The 20,610-nt window shown below is 48.7% G+C and overlaps 1 protein-coding gene across 1 annotated transcript in view; it reads left to right on the top strand.

The window, feature by feature from the left end:
* The window catches only part of STIMATE (STIM activating enhancer), an 83,941-nt gene extending 65,794 nt beyond the window's left edge, over window positions 1–18,147 (top strand). The window contains exon 8 of the mRNA XM_075321765.1: window positions 14,982–18,147. Coding sequence (XP_075177880.1) covers window positions 14,982–15,098 — 117 coding nt within the window. The 3' untranslated portion in view covers window positions 15,099–18,147. The remainder of the gene's footprint in view (window positions 1–14,981) is intronic.
* The last annotated feature ends 2,463 nt before the right edge of the window (window positions 18,148–20,610 follow it).

The following is a 20,610-nucleotide window of genomic DNA, read 5'->3' as shown; positions in this document are numbered from 1 at the left end:
TCCTGTATGTTTCCTCCCCCCTCACTGATCACTGTGGGGACCCCAGATTCCCGCACTTTCCTGGCGCCGCCCACGGCTCCACTCCTCCCCTGAGAGCTCCGGCAGCCATTTTTTGGCATTTTGCCGGTGGAGGATTCTCAGTGAAGAGCTCTGCAGCTCCGGGGGACCTAAGGCAGGGAATCTGGAGGACACACACTCCGCTTTTTAGCGGTCGGTAAGCCACACCGGTCACCCGGTGCTGGTCCCCCTAGGGTGCCGGAATAGATACGTATTTATATATATATTTCTGTTTGGTCGGGCTGTATACCTTTTTTTGCCCATACAGTTAGGTCCAGAAATATTTGGACAGTGACACAATTTTCGCGAGTTGGGCTCTGCATGCCACCACATTGGATTTGAAATGAAACCTCTACAACAGAATTCAAGTGCAGATTGTAACGTTTAATTTAAAGGTTTGAACAAAAATATCTGATAGAAATTGTAGGAATTGTACACATTTCTTTACAAACACTTCACATTTTAGGAGGTCAAAAGTAATTGGACAAATAAACCAAACCCAAAAAAAAAATTTTTATTTTCAATATTTTGTTGCGAATCCTTTGGAGGCAATCACTGCCTTAAGTCTGGAACCCATGGACATCACCAAACGCTGGGTTTCCTCCTTCTTAATGCTTTGCCAGGCCTTTACAGCCGCAGCCTTCAGGTCTTGCTTGTTTGTGGGTCTTTCCGTCTTAAGTCTGGATTTGAGCAAGTGAAATGCATGCTCAATTGGGTTAAGATCTGGTGATTGACTTGGCCATTACAGAATGTTCCACTTTTTTGCACTCATGAACTCCTGGGTAGCTTTGGCTGTATGCTTGGGGTCATTGTCCATCTGTACTATGAAGCGCCGTCCAATCAACTTTGCGGCATTTGGCTGAATCTGGGCTGAAAGTATATCCCTGTACACTTCAGAATTCATCCGGCTACTCTTGTCTGCTGTTATCTCATCAATAAACACAAGTGACCCAGTGCCATTGAAAGCCATGCATGCCCATGCCATCACGTTGCCTCCACCATGTTTTACAGAGGATGTGGTATGCCTTGGATCATGTGCCGTTCCCTTTCTTCTCCAAACTTTTTTCTTCCCATCATTCTGGTACAGGTTGATCTTTGTCTCATCTGTCCATAGAATACTTTTCCAGAACTGAGCTGGCTTCATGAGGTGTTTTTCAGCAAATTTAACTCTGGCCTGTCTATTTTTGGAATTGATGAATGGTTTGCATCTAGATGTGAACCCTTTGTATTTACTTTCATGGAGTCTTCTCTTTACTGTTGACTTAGAGACAGATACACCTACTTCACTGAGAGTGTTCTGGACTTCAGTAGATGTTGTGAACGGGTTCTTCTTCACCAAAGAAAGTATGCGGCGATCATCCACCACTGTTGTCATCCGTGGACGCCCAGGCCTTTTTGAGTTCCCAAGCTCACCAGTCAATTCCTTTTTTCTCAGAATGTACCCGACTATTGATTTTGCTACTCCAAGCATGTCTGCTATCTCTGATGGATTTTTTCTTTTTTTTCAGCCTCAGGATGTTCTGCTTCACCTCAATTGAGAGTTCCTTAGACCGCATGTTGTCTGGTCACAGCAACAGCTTCCACATGCAAAACCACACACCTGTAATCAACCCAGACCTTTTAACTACTTCATTGATTACAGGTTAACGAGGGAGACGCCTTCAGAGTTAATTGCAGCCCTTAGAGTCCCTTGTCCAATTACTTTTGGTCCCTTGAAAAAGAGGAGGCTATGCATTACAGAGCTATGATTCCTAAACCCTTTCTCCGATTTGGATGTGAAAAGTCTCATATTGCAGCTGGGAGTGTGCACTTTCAGCCCATATTATATATATAATTGTATTTCTGAACATGTTTTTGTAAACAGCTAAAATAACAAAACTTGTGTCACTGTCCAAATATTTCTGGACCTAACTGTATACCCTCAGTGATCATTCTCCTAGGAGACAACAGCATGTCGTCCACAAGGAGCAAATCTGTTAAGGCACAGGGTTTTTTTGCGGCCTGTACCTCTTGTGGGGCTATGTTACCTGCGGGTTCCACCTACCCTCACTGTGAGCAATGCTCGACCCCTGTTTCGCTTGCTCAGCCGGAGCCTCGGTCACTAGTGGGCCCCTCGGCTCATGTAGACCCCCCTGCTCCCCCTGTCCAGGCGGCAGGGACAGAGTTTGCCTCTTTTGCTGAGAAACTCACTGAGTCACTTTCACAATCCATGGCTCAGTCTATGGACAAATGGTCTGCCAAGCTGCTAGAAGCTTTGCAGTCCAGACCGGTCCTTACACAGGCCCCGGCCCCTGTTGGATCGTCGCCTCCAGGCCCCTCTCGGTCCGCGCCGCAGCGTGCTCCCAGGTTGGGCCCTAGGTCTCACGTGGAGGACTCCTGCCCGGACCACAGTCCTAGACAGGCTAAGCTGGCTCGCTGGGAATCTTCCCCGACTTCTTCACGCTGCTCGGGTTCCCAGCTTGAGGACTCGCTGGAGGACGAGGCGGACGTCGCAGCTCAGGGCTCTGACCCTGACGTCGCCCTTAACCTTGATACACCTGAAGGGGACGCCTTAGTGAATGATCTTATCTCGTCCATCAACCAGGTGTTGGATCTCTCTCCCCCGCCTCCTACTGTAGAGGAGTCGGCGTCTCAGCAGGAGAAACACCAGTTTCGGTTCCCCAAACGTACACGTAGTGCGTTTTTCGATCACTCTAACTTCAGAGATGCTGTCCAGAAGCCCAGAGCGGTTCCGGACAAGCGCTTTACTAAGCGCCTCACTGACACGCGTTACCCCTTCCCCTCTGAAGTCGTTAAGGGTTGGGCTCAATGTCCCAACGTGGATCCTCCAGTCTCTAGATTGGCGGCTAGATCTGTGGTATCGGTTGCAGATGGCTCATCGCTAAAGGATGCCACTGACAGGCAGATAGAGCTCCTGGTGAAGTCCATCTATGAAGCCACGGGCGCGTCTTTTGCCCCGGCCTTTGCAGCTGTGTGGGCACTCCAAGCTATCTCAGCTTGTCTGGCTGAGATTAATGCTGTCACACGTAATTCTGCTCCGCAAGTTGCGTCTTTGACTTCTCAAGCGTGAGCTTTTTCTTCCTACGCCATGAACGCAGTCCTAGACTCTGCTAGCCGTACAGCTGTGGCATCCGCTAACTCTGTGGCAGTCCGCAGGGCCATGTGGCTGCGCGAATGGAAGGCAGACTCGGCCTCCAAGAGGTTCTTAACCGGTTTGCCGTTTTCTGGCGACCGCTTGTTTGGCGAACGATTGGATGAGATTATTAAGGAATCCAAGGGAAAGGACTCCTCCTTACCCCAGTCCAAACCTAAGAGACCTCAGCAACGGAAAATACAATCGAGGTTTCGGTCCTTTCGTCCCTCCGCCAAGCCCCAATCCTCTTCGTCCAGCAGGCCGGAGAAAGGCCAGAGGAACTCCTATGCGTGGCGGTCCAAGTCACGCCCCCAAAAGGCCGCAGGAGGCACTGCCTCCAAGGCGGCCTCCTCATGACTCTCGGCATCCCCGAGCCGCATCCTTGGTCGGTGGCAGGCTCTCCTGCTTTGGCGACGCCTGGTGGCCACATGTTCAAGACCGATGGGTGAGAGACATTCTGTCTCACGGTTACAGGATAGAGTTCAGCTCTCGTCCTCTGGCTCGTTTCTTCAGAACTTCTCCGCCCCCCGCTCAGGCCGATGCACTTTTTCAGGCAGTGGACGCTCTGAAGACAGAAGGAGTTGTGATCCCCGTTCCCCTTCAGGAACAAGGTCGCGGCTTTTACTCCAACATGTTCGTGGTGCCAAAGAAGGACGGATCTTTCCGCCCCGTCCTGGACCTCAAACTGCTCAACAGACATGTGAGCACCAGACGGTTTCGGATGGAATCTCTCCGCTCGGTCATCGCCTCGATGTCACAAGGAGACTTCCTAGCATCGATCGACATCAAGGATGCTTATCTCCATGTGCCGATCGCACCCGAACATCAACGCTTCTTGCGTTTCGCCATCGGGGACGAACACCTTCAGTTCGTGGCATTGCCATTCGGCCTGGCGACAGCCCCACGGGTGTTCACCAAAGTTATGGCATCCGTTGTGGCGGTCCTACACTCTCAGGGCCACTCGGTGATTCCCTACTTAGACGATCTCCTAGTCAGGGCACCTTCTCGGGTGGCGTGTCAACACAGCCTTACCGTCGCTCTGGCGACTCTCCAGCAGTTCGGGTGGATCATCAACTTCCCGAAATCCAAGTTGACACCGACTCAATCACTGACTTACCTCGGGATGGAGTTTCATACACAGTCAGACGTAGTCAAGCTACCGCGGGACAAACAGCTTTCTCTGCAGGCAGGGGTGCAATTGTGACGCCCTAGCAGCAGTCGGACTGCTCGGCAGACACTTTGATGAAAAACAAAAAGGTTTTTTACGGGGGAGAATATTTGTGACGCCACCTGCGGTGTGCGGTAATAAGGAATACCGCCGCTGCTGTATGGGAGTGCCGGGGCTGATGGTGTTGGGGCAGCCTGGTGGTGATTCCCTCCGCAGGTAGGGGCCCTGGGACTCAGGGTAGGGAATAGGTAGGAACAGCCTATATTGATATAGGGCCGGCAGGGCGCTGGGGAGCCAGGGTACTCACTCAGGTGTGATGACGCATTCAGTGGACACAGACTCTGAGGTAAACAAAGTCTCTTGGTACTGCTGCACTCGGTGACAGCACGTCCGGTGGTCCCTTTCAGTGATTCTGTGGTGGACTGGAGCCTTCCTCCATACACTGTATACTGTGTGTGTCCCTGGCCCCGTTGGCTTGAAACCTTCGGGTCCCGTCCCTCTTTTTAATTGGGACCTGCTCTTAGCAGCTGGCACGTGGGATTTTCTGTGACTGCTCTGTGTGGGAAGTCCTATCCCTCCGCTGTGCTGACGCCGCTAATCTCTGAGCCGTCAAGTACAGGCCACTGTCTGCGACCCAGCCAGGCTCTCCTCAGGGAGCTCTTAATCCCCAGGTCCTCTCTCTTTTTCAGTTACTACCAACTGTCTAACTGACTCCTCCCACCAGCCTGTCTGACTCATAGGTGGGCGGTTCCTTTCCCAGCTGGAACCACGCCCCTGGTGTGCCTGACAAGTGTAGTGTTTGGGTGACTAGGATTTGTGCTGTTAGTACAGAATCACTGTTGCGGACCCCGGAACCAAGGAGGGTGGGCCCTGCACCAAGGATAGAGAATAGTGCAGTTCCCTGTGACACCCTGGACTAGTCCAGGGGCGTCACATTCCCCCTTGGTTAAACGTAGCTCGTCCCCGAGCTACAGTGCACCCAGAGTGTTTATTTTTAACTGCAAAAAGTGAACATTTTAATAAGAAAAACATATCTATCCATCCCACGCAGGGGAGGCACTTGAACCCAACGTTTCGCTTTCCCAATCCTTCATCCCACCCCCAAAGTTCCAAAAGGAGGCAAGCCACCGCTCCTGTTGGTGGCCAGACCTGGGCCATATGTCTCCCAGGTCTCTCCTCCACCTGTGTCTTCTCCTGTAGGTGGGGATGCAGTCCGTGGCTATGAATGGGAAATAACCATTTACAATAGCACCAGTTCGTGCTGGCTACCACCAGTCCTGTAGCCAAAGGTCCATTTTCAATAAAACTTATCATTGGTCGTCAATCAGGTCATGAATCCAGGTAATTAAAATAAAATCAACATTCTTCTTATCAACACTCTATATCAACATGTCTTACATGACTATCTTTAGCATGGAAAATAGTAGAATTAAAAGCATGGAAAATACTAAACATTTTTAAATTTACTCTATATTTAGACTATTTACATTAGGGTAGAGTAGCCGGGTTCCGCTACCATTCCTCATCTCTGAACCTATGTGGGGGCTGACCAAAGTTCACACGGGTGGACCTTCTCAGCTCCTGGCTTCCCTCTAACCCTTGTACTGTGGTGTTTGCTACTACCTGTTCCCCACTACTGGTGCTAGGTGTTGTAGGTGGTAATCTACGTGTTCGTGGTGCTGGTATGGGTACTTCTCTAGGTGCAATGATTTCAGGCCTCCTTGGTTCTGGTTCTTCCGCGGGTTGCGGGAATGTGAGTACAGGCACAATCACTGCACCATTGTACATAGGCCAATCTTCCGGGAAGTCACCTAGGATGGTGTGGATCACTCTCTTCTTTTTCTCAGTCACTTGAGGTTGGGGCTGTTCTTCCTTCTGGATGTTCAGGGGTTCAGGGCACTTTTTCAAGTGGTCACGGGAAATTACAGCTGTGGTTCTTCCTTGGTCCTTGCTGACAAGACAGGTCTTCTGGTTGTTGAAATTGGAAGGCTGGACCACATATGGCTCTCTTTCCCACTGGTCGTCCAGTTTATGCATCTTTCTTTTTCTTTTTAAGACCACTTCTCCTGGTGAAAATGGAGGGGCTTGGGCTTGCTTGTTAAAGCTTCTTTCTTGCTTTTCCCTACTTTGGTCCAGATTCTCCTCGACATACTCTTGAATTTGCCTGTATTGAGCTCTACGCTTGGTATCCCAATCTGCATTTGGGGAATAAACTTCAGGCATCTCAACTTCCATCTCCAGATCCACTGGCAGTCTCCCAGGTCTAGCCCTCATGAGATAAGCGGGTGTGCATTTAGTGGAACTCACAGGAATACTATTGTACATGTCCACAAGATCTGGCAATTTTTCAGGCCACTCGTTCCGCTCCTCAAGGGGTAGAGTTTTCAGCAGGTTGATGACTACATAGTTCATCTTCTCACACATCCCATTTGTTTGTGCGTGGTAGGGGGCAGTGCGTATCTTCTTACACCCATACAATTTACAAAATTCCTGGAAGATTTCTGCTTCAAAAGCGGGACCTTGATCTGTTAGGACGTGATCTGGGTAACCGTGGGGTCTGCAGAAATGTGCCTGGAAAGCCTTCGCCGCAGTGCTGGCAGTTAGATCTTTGACAGGTACCACCACCAGGAATCTTGAATAGTGATCTACTATGGTGAGTGCATAGGTGTACCCATTCCTGCTTGGTGTGAGCTTGACGTGGTCTAAGGCAACGAGTTCTAGAGGCTGGGTAGTTACTATTGGTTGCAATGGCGCTCGCTGACTGGTGCTATCTTTTCTCCTTAATGTACATGGACCACAGTTCCTGCACCAAGCTTCTATGGTATCTCTCATCCCAGTCCAATAAAAGCGACTTCTCAGCAACATTTCCAACTTCTTCCAACCAAAGTGCCCAGCTCTATCATGATAGGCCTCCAACACCACTGGTGCATATGCTGTGGGTATTACTATCTGGCATATTCTCTCATGCGTTTTTGGATTAATGAGACTTCTGCACAACTTGCCTCCATGGAAACACAGACGACTTCTTTCTTTCCACAATTTCTTAGCTTCTTCTGGAGCATCTGGTTCAAGGTGTGAATCAGCCTCGGATATCAATGCCTTTATCAATCTGATTGCAGGGTCATTATCTTGGGCTTCTTGCCAACCATGGTGGGGCAATGGGTTGAAGGTCGCCTCTTGCTGATCACTATAATATCGGGGTTTCACTCTATCAGTAGGGCGATGGAAAGCAGGTATCTCAATCTCCTCCAGGTCATCTTCATGCCTCCCATCATCACACAACTGGGGCATCCTGGACAACGCATCAGCGTTAGCGTTCTTGCGACCAGCCCTGTACTTTATAGTGAAATCGTAATTTGCCAGTCGTGCTACCCACCGCTGCTCCAAAGCTCCAAGCTTCGCCGTGTCCAGGTGTGTCAACGGGTTATTGTCTGTATATACGGTGAATTTTGCAGAAGCCAGGTAATGCTTAAACTTCTCTGTCACTGCCCAAACAAGTGCTAAGAACTCCAGCTTGAAAGAACTATAGTTCTCAGGATTTCTTTCTGTTGGACGGAGTTTCCTGCTGGCGTATGCAATCACCTTTTCCTTGCCATCCTGTACCTGGGATAGAACAGCTCCCAGCCCCACGTTGCTGGCATCAGTGTACAGCACAAATGGGAGGTTATAGTCAGGATATGCCAGAATCTCATCTCCTGTCAAAGCTGACTTCATCCACTTGAAGGACTTCTCCTGCTCCTCACCCCATGTGAATGGAGAGCCAGAAGTCTTGCCGTGCTTTCTTTGTCCGACTAGGAGATCTTGTAAGGGGGATGCCATCTTGGTATAGCCTTTCACGAACCTCCGGTAGTACCCCATCAATCCCAGGAATTGGCGCACCCCTTTGATGTTCTGAGGCCTGGGCCAGTTCTGGATAGCTGTGATTTTCTCAGGGTCCGGAGCCACACCTTCGGCACTTACCACATGCCCCAGGTATTGGACTTTGGGCTTCAGCAGGTGACATTTGGAGGGTTTTAGTTTCATCCCGTACCTGGAAAGGGCTTCAAATACTTCTGCCAGATGTCCCAGATGCTCCTCATAGGTCTTGGAATATACAATTACGTCGTCCAGGTACAGCAGGACAGTCTCGAAGTTGCAATGGCCTAAACAGCTCTCCATGAGTCGTTGAAACGTACCAGGTGCATTGCACAGCCCGAATGGCATGCTGTTAAATTCACATAATCCCATCGGGGTGGCAAAGGCGGTCTTCTCGCGATCCTCCTCAGCAACGGACACTTGCCAATAACCACTAGTGAGGTCAAGGGTAGAGAAGTAATTTGCAGATCTTAATGCAGTCAAGGACTCTTCAATTCTGGGCAGTGGATAGGCATCCTTATGTGTGATGTTGTTAATTCTCCTATAGTCCACGCACATCCTCATAGTGCCGTCTTTCTTCTTCACTAGGACTAGCGGGGCTGCCCAGGGGCTGCAACTATCACGGATGACCCCAGCCTCCTTCATACTTCTCAGCATGTCTTTGGCACACTGGTAGTGAGCAGGTGGTATGGGCCTATACCTTTCCTTTATAGGTGGATGAATGCCTGTGGGTATATGATGCTGAACCCCTTTCACCCTCCCAAAGTCTAATGGGTGTTTACTAAACACTTGCTCATACTCCTGAACCACCCTGTAGACCCCTTGTTTTTGATGTAGTGGAGTGGAGTCAGTACCTACATGTAACTCTTGACACCACTGTTCTTGCTGAATCTGGGAACTGTCTGTGGCTGACTGATCTGGTGTGGCTGAGGACTTTACTGTCTGGATGAAATTCTCACTCACAGTGTACAATTTGGCTATGGTAGCATACCTGGGCAGTCTAACCTCTTCCTCCCCGCAATTCAACACTCGCACGGGCACTCTCCCCTTACGGACATCGACTACCCCTCTGGCTGTCAGTACTGTAGACCAGTGCTCTGAAGGTAGGGCCTCTACCACTGCCTGGTAATTCTGTCCACGGGAGCCTACAGCTGCCCTGCACCATATCATCATCTCACTCCGTGGGGGCACTACCACAGGAGCTGCATCCATTACCCGTACACCGCCAATTTCCCCACCAGACAAATTTACCTGTTGCCTCTGCTGGAGGTCTCGAATCTCTCTTTGCAGGACCCTCTGGCGTCCCGTTCCTGCAGTTTCAGAGAGCTGTTGGAGAAGAAACAATACTTCCCCCATACAATTCTCAATAACATTAGTCCCCAAAATCATCTTAGGGTTCCGGTCACTAGGGTCATTCTGCACTACTATGAGTCCTTGGCGTGCTAACTCCACCCTGCCCACCTTGATGGTTACCTCCTTGAACCCGAGTTGTGTTACTGGTAAACCATTTACAGCATAAATGGTGAGGTCATTGTCCGGTGGGGCGAGTTCCTCAGTTGACCAGAATTTGGTATACAGTACTTGGGGTATAGTTGTTACCTGGGAGCCGGTATCAAGAAGTGCTGAAGTCGGAATCCCATCCAAGGTGATGGAAACGATGGTCCTTCCTCCAACATACCGCTCCCGCCAGTCTGCTGGGCCTTGTTGATTTAGTCCTGGGGAGTGGCCCTTGGCCCCAGGGGTGGCCCGTTTAAAGGACAATAACGGGCGTAGTGACCAGTCTTGTTGCACCTATAACAAACAAGGTTTTCATACCGGTCACGGTTCCTTCCTCTGTATGTCGAGGTCCTCCCTCTCATCCAAGGGACGTCATCTGGGCAGTTAGCAAGCTGGATCTTCTCCGCCGGCTTGGTCTTGGGCTTGAGCTGCATTGCCTCTAGGATCCTTGCAACATCACTGCTCAGCTGCTGCACCTGTAAAGACAAATCACTGGTATCGCCTGCAGGCGCTGCTGGGGTCTTTGGCTCTGGCAGTGCTCTAACAGGAGGTGGCACATGTAGAGGAGAAGTGCCGGCTTGCCAGGACGTAGCAGGAGAATCAGTTGGCTCTGGGGTTTGCAAAGCCTTGATGGCTCGGTCTTTTAAAACAGCAAAGTCCATTGCAGGATATTCCAGAGTCCACAGCCGTAGCTGCTTGCGGTCCTCCACTGACCCCAGGCCTTGCAGAAACTGTTCAACAAGCACCTTGTTTCCTTCAGCTTCACTGATGGGAATGGTTAGTTTGAGAGTCCGTAGCGCTGATTGCAGCCTCAGAGCATAGTCTCTAATGCTTTCTTGTGGGCGCTGCTTGCAGTTGTAAAACTTTATCCGGAGTTCTGCCTCAGTGCGGTTTTCAAAGGAAAGTCGCAGACGTTCAAAAATGGCAGTTACTGAGGCCCGGTCCTGATCTGTCCAGGTCTCCGCCTCCAGCTCTGCGGCGCCTGATAACTGGCCGAGTAGTACAGACGCTTGCTGCCGGTCATTCATCCCAAACATATCCAGGAGTGTGCGGATTTTTCTTTTGAATCCTTGCAGAGTGTCAGGGGAACCATCATATTGTGGTAGCCAGGTAGCGCCTGGCACATACGGTAAAGTCATTGGCATTATCTGCGCGGTCGCTCGTGCGTCCATGTCACCTTGATCTTGAGGGGGAACTGCCGCTGCGCTCGCTTCACCCGGCGCCGACATCTTTCTATGCCCCCTTGGTTTTCAGCAGCAAGATGGCGGCAACTGAATTTTTTTTTTTTTTATTCACTTTGGGCTCAACAGTTTTGGAGAAGGCGCACGTCACCCAGGTTAGTGGGTCCAGTCCTATCCTGTTCGTGACGCCAAAAATCTATGTGTGACGCCCTAGCAGCAGTCGGACTGCTCGGCAGACACTTTGATGAAAAACAAAAAGGTTTTTTACGGGGGAGAATATTTGTGACGCCACCTGCGGTGTGCGGTAATAAGGAATACCGCCGCTGCTGTATGGGAGTGCCGGGGCTGATGGTGTTGGGGCAGCCTGGTGGTGATTCCCTCCGCAGGTAGGGGCCCCGGGACTCAGGGTAGGGAATAGGTAGGAACAGCCTATATTGATATAGGGCCGGCAGGGCGCTGGGGAGCCAGGGTACTCACTCAGGTGTGATGACGCATTCAGTGGACACAGACTCTGAGGTAAACAAAGTCTCTTGGTACTGCTGCACTCGGTGACAGCACGTCCGGTGGTCCCTTTCAGTGATTCTGTGGTGGACTGGAGCCTTCCTCCATACACTGTATACTGTGTGTGTCCCTGGCCCCGTTGGCTTGAAACCTTCGGGTCCCGTCCCTCTTTTTAATTGGGACCTGCTCTTAGCAGCTGGCACGTGGGATTTTCTGTGACTGCTCTGTGTGGGAAGTCCTATCCCTCCGCTGTGCTGACGCCGCTAATCTCTGAGCCGTCAAGTACAGGCCACTGTCTGCGACCCAGCCAGGCTCTCCTCAGGGAGCTCTTAATCCCCAGGTCCTCTCTCTTTTTCAGTTACTACCAACTGTCTAACTGACTCCTCCCACCAGCCTGTCTGACTCATAGGTGGGCGGTTCCTTTCCCAGCTGGAACCACGCCCCTGGTGTGCCTGACAAGTGTAGTGTTTGGGTGACTAGGATTTGTGCTGTTAGTACAGAATCACTGTTGCGGACCCCGGAACCAAGGAGGGTGGGCCCTGCACCAAGGATAGAGAATAGTGCAGTTCCCTGTGACACCCTGGACTAGTCCAGGGGCGTCACACAATCACTTCTTCGGGGTCAGTCACACCCCTTAAGGCGCCTCATGCACTTCCTGGGGAAGATGGTGGCAGCGATGGAGGCAGTGCCGTTTGCACAATTCCATCTGCGGCCACTCCAATGGGACATTCTCCGCAAATGGGACAGGAGGTCGGCTTCCCTCGACAGGAACGTCTCTCTTTCCCTTGCAACCAAGACGTCTCTTCAGTGGTGGCTCCTTCCCAATTCTCTATCGCAGGGAAAATCCTTCCTACCCCCAACCTGGGCTGTGGTCACCACGGACGCGAGCCTGTCAGGGTGGGGAGCGGTTTTTCTCCACCACAGGGCTCAGGGAACCTGGACTCCAATAGAGTCTTCCCTTCAGATCAATGTTCTGGAGATAAGGGCAGTGTATCTAGCCCTATTGGCTTTCCATCGGTGGCTGGAGGGCAGGCAGATCCGTATCCAGTCGGACAACGCCACTGCCGTCGCATACATCAACCACCAAGGCGGCACTCGCAGTCGTCAAGCCTTCCAGGAAGTCCGGCGGATTCTGCAGTGGGTGGAAGCCACAGCCTCCACCATCTCCGCAGTTCACATCCCGGGCGTAGAAAACTGGGAAGCAGATTTCCTCAGTCGTCAGGGCATGGATGCGGGGGAATGGTCTCTACACCCAGAAGTGTTTCGAGAGATCTGTCGCCGCTGGGGAACGCCGGACGTCGATCTCATGGTGTCACGGCACAACATCAAAGTCCTGGCATTCATGGCTCGGTCTCAGGATCACAGAGCTCTGGCGGCGGACGCGTTAGTTCAGGATTGGTCGCAGTTTCGACTACCATATGTGTTTCCCCCTCTGGCAATGCTGCCCAGAGTGTTACGCAAGATCGGGTCCGACTGCCGTCGCGCCATTCTCGTCGCTCCAGACTGGCCGAGGCGGTCGTGGTACCCGGATCTGTGGCATCTCACGGTGGGTCAACCGTGGGCGCTTCCAGACCGCCCAGACTTGCTGTCACAAGGCCCGTTTTTCCATCTGAATTCTGTGGCCCTCAACCTGACTGTGTGGCCATTGAGTCCTGGCTCCCAGCGTCTTCAGGGTTATCTCAGGATGTCATTGCCACCATGAGACAGGCCAGGAAACCAACGTCCGCCAAGATCTATTACAGGTCTTGGCAAATCTTCTTATCCTGGTGCTCTGATAACGGTTTTCCTCCATGGCCGTTTGCCTTACCCACTTTTCTTTCATTCCTTCAATCTGGAATGGACAAGGGTTTGTCACTCGGCTCTCTCAAGGGCCAAGTATCGGCGCTCTCCGTATTTTTTCAAAAGCGTCTAGCCAGGCTTCCGCAGGTCCGCACGTTCCTGCAGGGAGTTTGCCACATAGTCCCACCTTACAAGCGTCCGCTGGAACCCTGGGATCTTAACAGGGTGCTAACGGCTCTTCAGAAACCACCTTTCGAGCCGCTGCGGGATGTCTCTTTATCACGTCTTTTGCAGAAGGTGGCCTTTCTAGTGGCAGTTACATCACTCCGGAGAGTGTCTGAGCTTGCAGCGCTGTCATGCAAAGCCCCCTTCCTGGTGTTTCACCAGGATAAGGTGGTTCTGCGTCCTGTCCCGGAATTTCTCCCTAAGGTGGTATCATCTCCTTTTCATCTCAATCAGGATATCTCCTTGCCTTCATTTTGCCCTAATCCAAATCACCAATGTGAAAAGGATTTGCACTCCTTGGATCTGGTGAGAGCACTCTGACTCTACGTGTCTCGCACGGCGCCCCTGCGCCATTCAGATGCGCTCTTTTGTCCTTGTGGCTGGCCAGCGTAAGGGTTCGCAGGCTTCCAAGTCAACCTTGGCTCGGTGGATCAAGGAACCGATTCTCGAAGCCTACCGTTCTTCTGGGCTTCCGCTTCCTTCAGGGCTGAAAGCCCATTCTACCAGAGCCGTGGGTGCGTCCTGGGCATTGCGGCACCGGGCTACGGCTCAGCAGGTGTGTCGGGCAGCTACGTGGTCTAGTCTGCACACTTTCACGAAACACTATCAAGTGCATACCTATGCTTCGGCAGACGCCAGTCTAGGTAGGCGAGTCCTTCAGGCGGCGGTTGCCCACCTGTAAGAGGGGGCCGTTTCGGCTCTTTTTATTGAAGTATTCTTTTACCCACCCAGGGACTGCTTTTGGACGTCCCAATTGTCTGGGTCTCCCAATGGAGCGACAAAGAAGGGAATTTTGTTTACTTACCGTAAATTCCTTTTCTTCTAGCTCCTATTGGGAGACCCAGCACCCGCCCCTGTTCCCTTCGGGCTGTTGTTCTTTTGTGTACACATGTTGTTCATGTTGAATTGTTCTTTTGGTTATGGTTTCAGTTCTCCGAACATCCTTCGGATTGAATTTACCTTAGACCAATTTATAAGTTTCCTCCTTCCTGCTTTTGCACCAAAACTGAGGAGCCCGTGATCCACGGGAGGGTGTATAGGCAGAGGGGAGGGGTTACACTTTTTAAAGTGTAATACTTTGTGTGGCCTCCGGAGGCAGAAGCTATACACCCCAATTGTCTGGGTCTCCCAATAGGAGCTAGAAGAAAAGGAATTTACGGTAAGTAAACAAAATTCCCTTCTTTGCACCAAACTCATTTATTCCAGCTCTGGTCATTTTATAATGTAGGTCTGAAAGGGGGGGCCAGTAGCAAGATGACCCTTTCTAGAATGCAGCCCAGGAGCTGCAGAAGGGGATGCTTTTAGTTTAATAGCGAAAATTCTGGTGACTGGTTCCCTTTAAGAAGTAGTTTTGGGAAATACTGTAGAAAACTGCTTTAAAAGTGGTTTTGCACCAAACTCATTTATTCCAGCTCTGGTCACCGGTTGTCCCTGTTCCCCATGTTTCCTCATTGTTTCCTGTAATCAATCGTCAGGGTCGGCCTGTTCCTGTGCTGTTTAATGGCATTTCCTTGTATTTAAACTCTGATTGAAATATGAATTTTGCATAATGTAATATTTTGGTTTTTGTTATTTTCCTCTGTAGATTCTCATTTCAGCCGATGATGAAATGGAAGAGTCTGATGGCGACGAGGACCTCCGCAGGCTGACAAATTCCAAGTCTGTCAAGAAAAAGAAGCACCGATTCGGCCTGCCCGTATGATGCGCCCGTATGATGCGCCCGTATGATGCGCCCGTATGATGCGCCCGGAGCTTTTGCACAATTATGCCTCCACTGAACTGAGGTTTCCAGGAGTAAACCAGGTCTGGCTTCTTCGCGCAGGAGACTTTGAGCCACTACCTCTGCTGTGTTGTCAGCGTTCAGAGATGGCGGCGATACACACTGTGTGATTTTAGCAGTCGGAGCATTACGGAGTGGGTATTGGACTTTGATTGCACTACAAGATACTGCCCACTTGTACCCGGCACAGGTCCTGCAAGTGTAAAATCTGCAAATACCTGCTGCTCTCTACAGAGATAATGGTCAATAACTGTTCTAACCCATCTGCTTGTCCCATAATGTTCCTTTTTTTTTCCTTTTGTTTATATATCTTACTAATCAGGACAAGGGTATTTTATTTGCCCCCATTAACACCTCATGCCCGATACCGGCTGTACACATCATAGTATGGTGCGGGCATGCTTTTATTCTGATCTGCATCACGCTGCTGTGCTATTTCTCAGAATGTGACGTATAATCCCAGATGCATCCGTCATTGTACCAGTAATGCAGGGACACTGGGCATAATCTTCTCTTTCCATTCCAATATATTCTTGTCTATGCATTATTACATTTCAAGATGGCATCTCAGCTTGTGCCTACACTACACTGTAACCAGTTCATTTGACAGTGGCCGTAAGATCGAAGCCATGTTATTTAATTAAGACATTTCCAAGGCTTCATGGCTCTCCCTATCCATTTACATTAAATTACTGGCAAGGAGAGGTTACATTTATTTGGACATGGACCCTGGTACCAGAGGGGGGCAGACACCGATTTTTCGCACAGTAATGCAATGGTTCCATAAATGGGACCCTGTTACAGATTTGGCTTTGGGTCCCCAACCCCAATGTCCTCATATTAATTTAATTGCCTTTAATCCTGTTATTTTAAGTGTGGGCTTAATACATTGATGGAAATCTGTCAACAGGTTTTTGCTATGTAGTCTGACAGCAGAATAATTTAGGGACAGAGACACTGATTCCAGTGATGTATCACTTAGCTTACTGGGTGCAGCAGTTGTGATAAAATTTGTTTTCCCTGATGTAGAGCTCAGAATGCTGAGCTGTGTATAACCCCGCCCACACCACTGTCTGCTTTCTGTGTATGCTGTATATTGAAAGAAAGCTGCTATCAGTGGTGGGGGTGGGGCTGGACCAGGAGGCATGAGTCAGCTGATCCAGTAGCTTTCTGTGTACACTGTGTATTGACAGAAGCTGCTAATCATCAGTGGTGGGGCTGGACCAGGAGCCCTGAGTCAGCTAGTCCAGTAGCTTTCTGTGTACTCTGTATATGGACAGAAAGCTGATAATGGTGGGGGTGGGGCTGGACCAGGAGCCATGAGTCAGCTAGTCCGGTAGCTTTCTGTGTACTCTGTATATGGACAGAAAGCTGATAATGGTGGGGGTGGGGCTAGACCAGGAGTCCTGAGTCAGCTAGTCCGGTAGCTTTCTGTGTACTCTGTATATGGACAAAAATCTGCTAATGAATGGTGGGGGTGGGGGCTGGACCAGGAGCCCTGAGTCAGCTAGTCCAGTAGCTTTGTGTACTCTGTATATTCACAGAAAGCTGCTAATCAGTGGTAGGTACAGGACTGAATCAGGAGGTATGAGTAAATTACTCCGGTAGCTTTCTGTGTACCCTGGTCCAGTATACACATACAGGGGTATATTGACAGAAATCTGCTAATCAATGCTGTGGCGGCACTGGACCAGGAGGCATGAGTCAGCCAGTCCAGTAGTGATAATCTCCTGTTGATAAAACACTAATTTTATTGAAACTGCAAATCACAGCCTCACCAGAATCAGGGTTTCTGCCCCTTCATCATTCTGCATTCATATTACATAGCAAAAACCTGCTGACAGATTCCCATTTAAAGGGGTTTTCTCATGTTGTTTTTCAGGAGGGCATGGCTGTGGCATTGGCCTGAGCTGTGCTTGTTATTACAAGTGCTTTGACATTTTACCAATTGAAGATGAGTAAACCCCTTTAAGTTTACCTGTAGGCCTTAAAGGAGTATTTCTCTCCAGCACTTGGCAAATTCCAGACGACCCTGCACATGATGAGTTAAGAGCGGCGTGCGTGCAGCAGACCAGCTCTACATTCATGCTTCTTGTTGGAGGCAGCAAGGCCCGTTCTGTCATCTATCAAACATTTATGGCATTAATGTCTGAAATGGGAGAACTCCTTTACACCTTCTCCATCTTGATACATGGAACACTGATGTCTTTCAAGAAAACGGATTCTCCCCCATATCTGTATATACAAGTGACTTCATACAGCATCACCAGATCAAATGGACTGAACAAAGGCTTCAAACCAACCAGATCCACAGTATGGCGCAACCCCTCTCCTAATCCTTTATGGAAGACTCTGCCTTAACTTTTGTTTTACTGTTCCGGTGACCTCCGATCGATCATTCCCAGACTCCTTTGCTCTCGGTGGGGGGCGAGCTATTGCTGTGCAACGCATCGCTCTTCCTTCCGGCAGCTTGGAGCGTTTTGCAGTATGTTTAGTGTTATTTTGAGCCTTTTTAATTTATATTTTCATACTATTTTTTTTTTTTTTTTTTTTTTTTTTTTTTGCAACAGGTCAAAAAGGGTTTAATTTCTTCATAAGTGATCTTGTGTTACGTGGAATACGCTGGAGGTACAAAATCAGATTTTAGTTTTGTTCCACCGTGTTTCAGTCCGAGAGTATTTCAGTTTTGGGTCTGGGATTTTGCACATAATCTTACATGGACAAGGACACATTTTAGTACGTAGATGATGTTTTTCAGGGATTCTTAACCCGTCCTGCCAATGGAAAGCAGTGATGGGGATTTGGCCGACATGAGGTTAAAGGAATGTGTTACATTGCTAAGTGCTTTCCTACAAGGGATCCGTGTATTGGATGTATGCACTTTTTAATAAGTGGGGTGAGATGGGGGCTGCTAAGTGTTTTCCCCCCTTTTTTTGTTTCCTTACCATAATTAAAAGTTTCCAAATATTCATCCTATGTTTTGTATCTGTGTCAAATGTTTGGGGTTTTTTTCACTTACAAGATTGTATCACGTCTGTCAGTTTGGAGAAATACCCGCCCTCATGTAATCTGATGGCACATCCTAACAGTCTAATGTGAACAGGTGCAGACTGAACATGAGATATATTAACTAAAAAGACAGCTGCACTCTGCAGTGCTAAGATATGTAAACAATGAATATGGGAATATAAATATGCATTACTGTTATGAAAAACAAAAAAAATTGAGACACTTGGCACCCAAAAATGACCAGTTTTATCTGAGCCCAACAGCCAACACCAAGGTGACCTTTTAATGTTGGGTCCCTATCAAATGTTTTTCATAGTAGTAATGCATATTCATATTTATTGTTCTCTTGAATGCTGGAGAGTAGAAGGGGTTAAAGCTGTGGTGTCACCAAAGGATGATAGAAGAAATTGGTTGATTTAATGAAAGATTATTTTATTCCAGAGGTCTACGCGTTTCAAGGTGAGGACCTCTTCTTCAGGACCACAAAAATCAGAAAAATCAACAATACCTGCACATTTTTACCCAATATTCCATAATGTGCCAAATGTTTTAAGTTTTTATTTTTTTATTTAATGAATTTTTAATTGAAGGTTATTGAGCCAATGAACAAATGTGAATTTAGCACAAATTTATATTGTTGATTTTTCTGATTTTTGAGGTCCTGAAGAAGAGGTCTTCACCTCGAAACGCGTAGACCTATGGAATAAAATCTTTCATTGAATCAACAAATTTTTTTTTATCATTCTTTGGTGACAGCACGGCTTTAACCCCTTCTACTCTCCAGCATTGAAGATATCTATATGTGGGGCTGCGGCAGCTGTCTATTATCTGTGTGTTTTTTGTGTTGGTTGTGACTTTCACAACCACACTAGGTGAGTGTACAGTAACATACTTTTATTTTAATATCTGGTAAGACACTATTTTGCGCTCTTAGCTAAACTTATATTCATTGTTCCACATATCTTAACACTACAGAGTGTAACTGTCTGTTTTTTTTTTTGTTGTTATGCCTCATGTAGACGTTAATTCAGTCTCTGACCGCAATGCGTGGACTGGTGGCTGCATGTGTCCTGACCGGAGCATGGCAACTTCATATATTTCTATGAGGCTGTGACTCTTTAGTTCAGAGACCTCCGGCCAGCCTGGGAAATTGCGGCCTATAATCGGACCGATTTGCACGGACATCTGGATAAGCCATAGTGAAAGCTGTGGAAGCGCATCAGTGCTTGAAAAGTAGTGCAAACCATATGGGGGGGGGAAAGTTTTCTCTAAAGAGAAAAATCCAGTCAAAATGCAAGTCTGTGATACTCTATGCCACAAGATGTCTATGCTGTTATGTCTGTGTGGCTACCTGGTGGTTTTAATGGAGACTACAACATGTAAAAGATTTCCATCATGTACCGAATATGCATAGTTACAGTGCCTACAAGTAGTATTCAACCCCCTGCAGATTTAGCAGGTTTGATAAGATGCAAATAAGTTAGAGCCTGCAAACTTCAAACAAGAGCAGGATTTATTAACAGATGCATAAATCTTACAAACCAACAAGTTTTGTTGCTCAGTTAAATTTTAATAAATTTTCAACATAAAAGTGTGGGTCAATTATTATTCAACCCCTAGGTTTAATATTTTGTGGAATAACCCTTGTTTGCAATTACAGCTAATAATAGTCTTTTATAAGACCTGATCAGGCCGGCACAGGACTCTGGAGTTATCTTGGCCCACTCCTCCATGCAGATCTTCTCCAAGTTATCTAGGTTCTTTGGGTGTCTCATGTGGACTTTAATCTTGAGCTCCTTCCACAAGTTTTCAATTGGGTTAAGGTCAGGAGACTGACTAGGCCACTGCAACACCTTGATTTTTTCCCTCTTGAACCAGGCCTTGGTTTTCTTGGCTGTGTGCTTTGGGTCGTTGTCTTGTTGGAAGATGAAATGACGACCCATCTTAAGATCCTTGATGGAGGAGCGCAGGTTCTTGGCCAAAATCTCCAGGTAGGCCGTGCTATCCATCTTCCCATGGATGCACACCAGATGACCAGGCCCCTTGGCTGAGAAACAGCCCCACAGCATGATGCTGCCACCACCATGCTTGACTGTAGGGATGGTATTCTTGGGGTCGTATACAGTGCCATCCAGTCTCCAAACGTCACCTGTGTGGTTGGCACCAAAGATCTCGATCTTGGTCTCATCAGACCAGAGAACCTTGAACCAGTCTGTCTGAGTCCTCCAAGTGATCATGAGCAAACTGAAGACGAGCCTTGACATGACGCTTTGAAAGTAAAGGTACCTTACGGGCTCGTCTGGAACGCAAACCATTGCGGTGGAGTACGTTACTTATGGTATTGACTGAAACCAATGTCCCCACTGCCATGAGATCTTCCCGGAGCTCTTCGGACAAGCCTGGCCTCGGCACGGGTGGAAACTTT

The sequence above is a fragment of the Anomaloglossus baeobatrachus genome, chromosome 8 (assembly GCF_048569485.1).
Source record: "Anomaloglossus baeobatrachus isolate aAnoBae1 chromosome 8, aAnoBae1.hap1, whole genome shotgun sequence".
Lineage (NCBI taxonomy): Eukaryota > Metazoa > Chordata > Amphibia > Anura > Aromobatidae > Anomaloglossus > Anomaloglossus baeobatrachus.
This window is presented reverse-complemented; position numbering and strand designations above follow the sequence as displayed.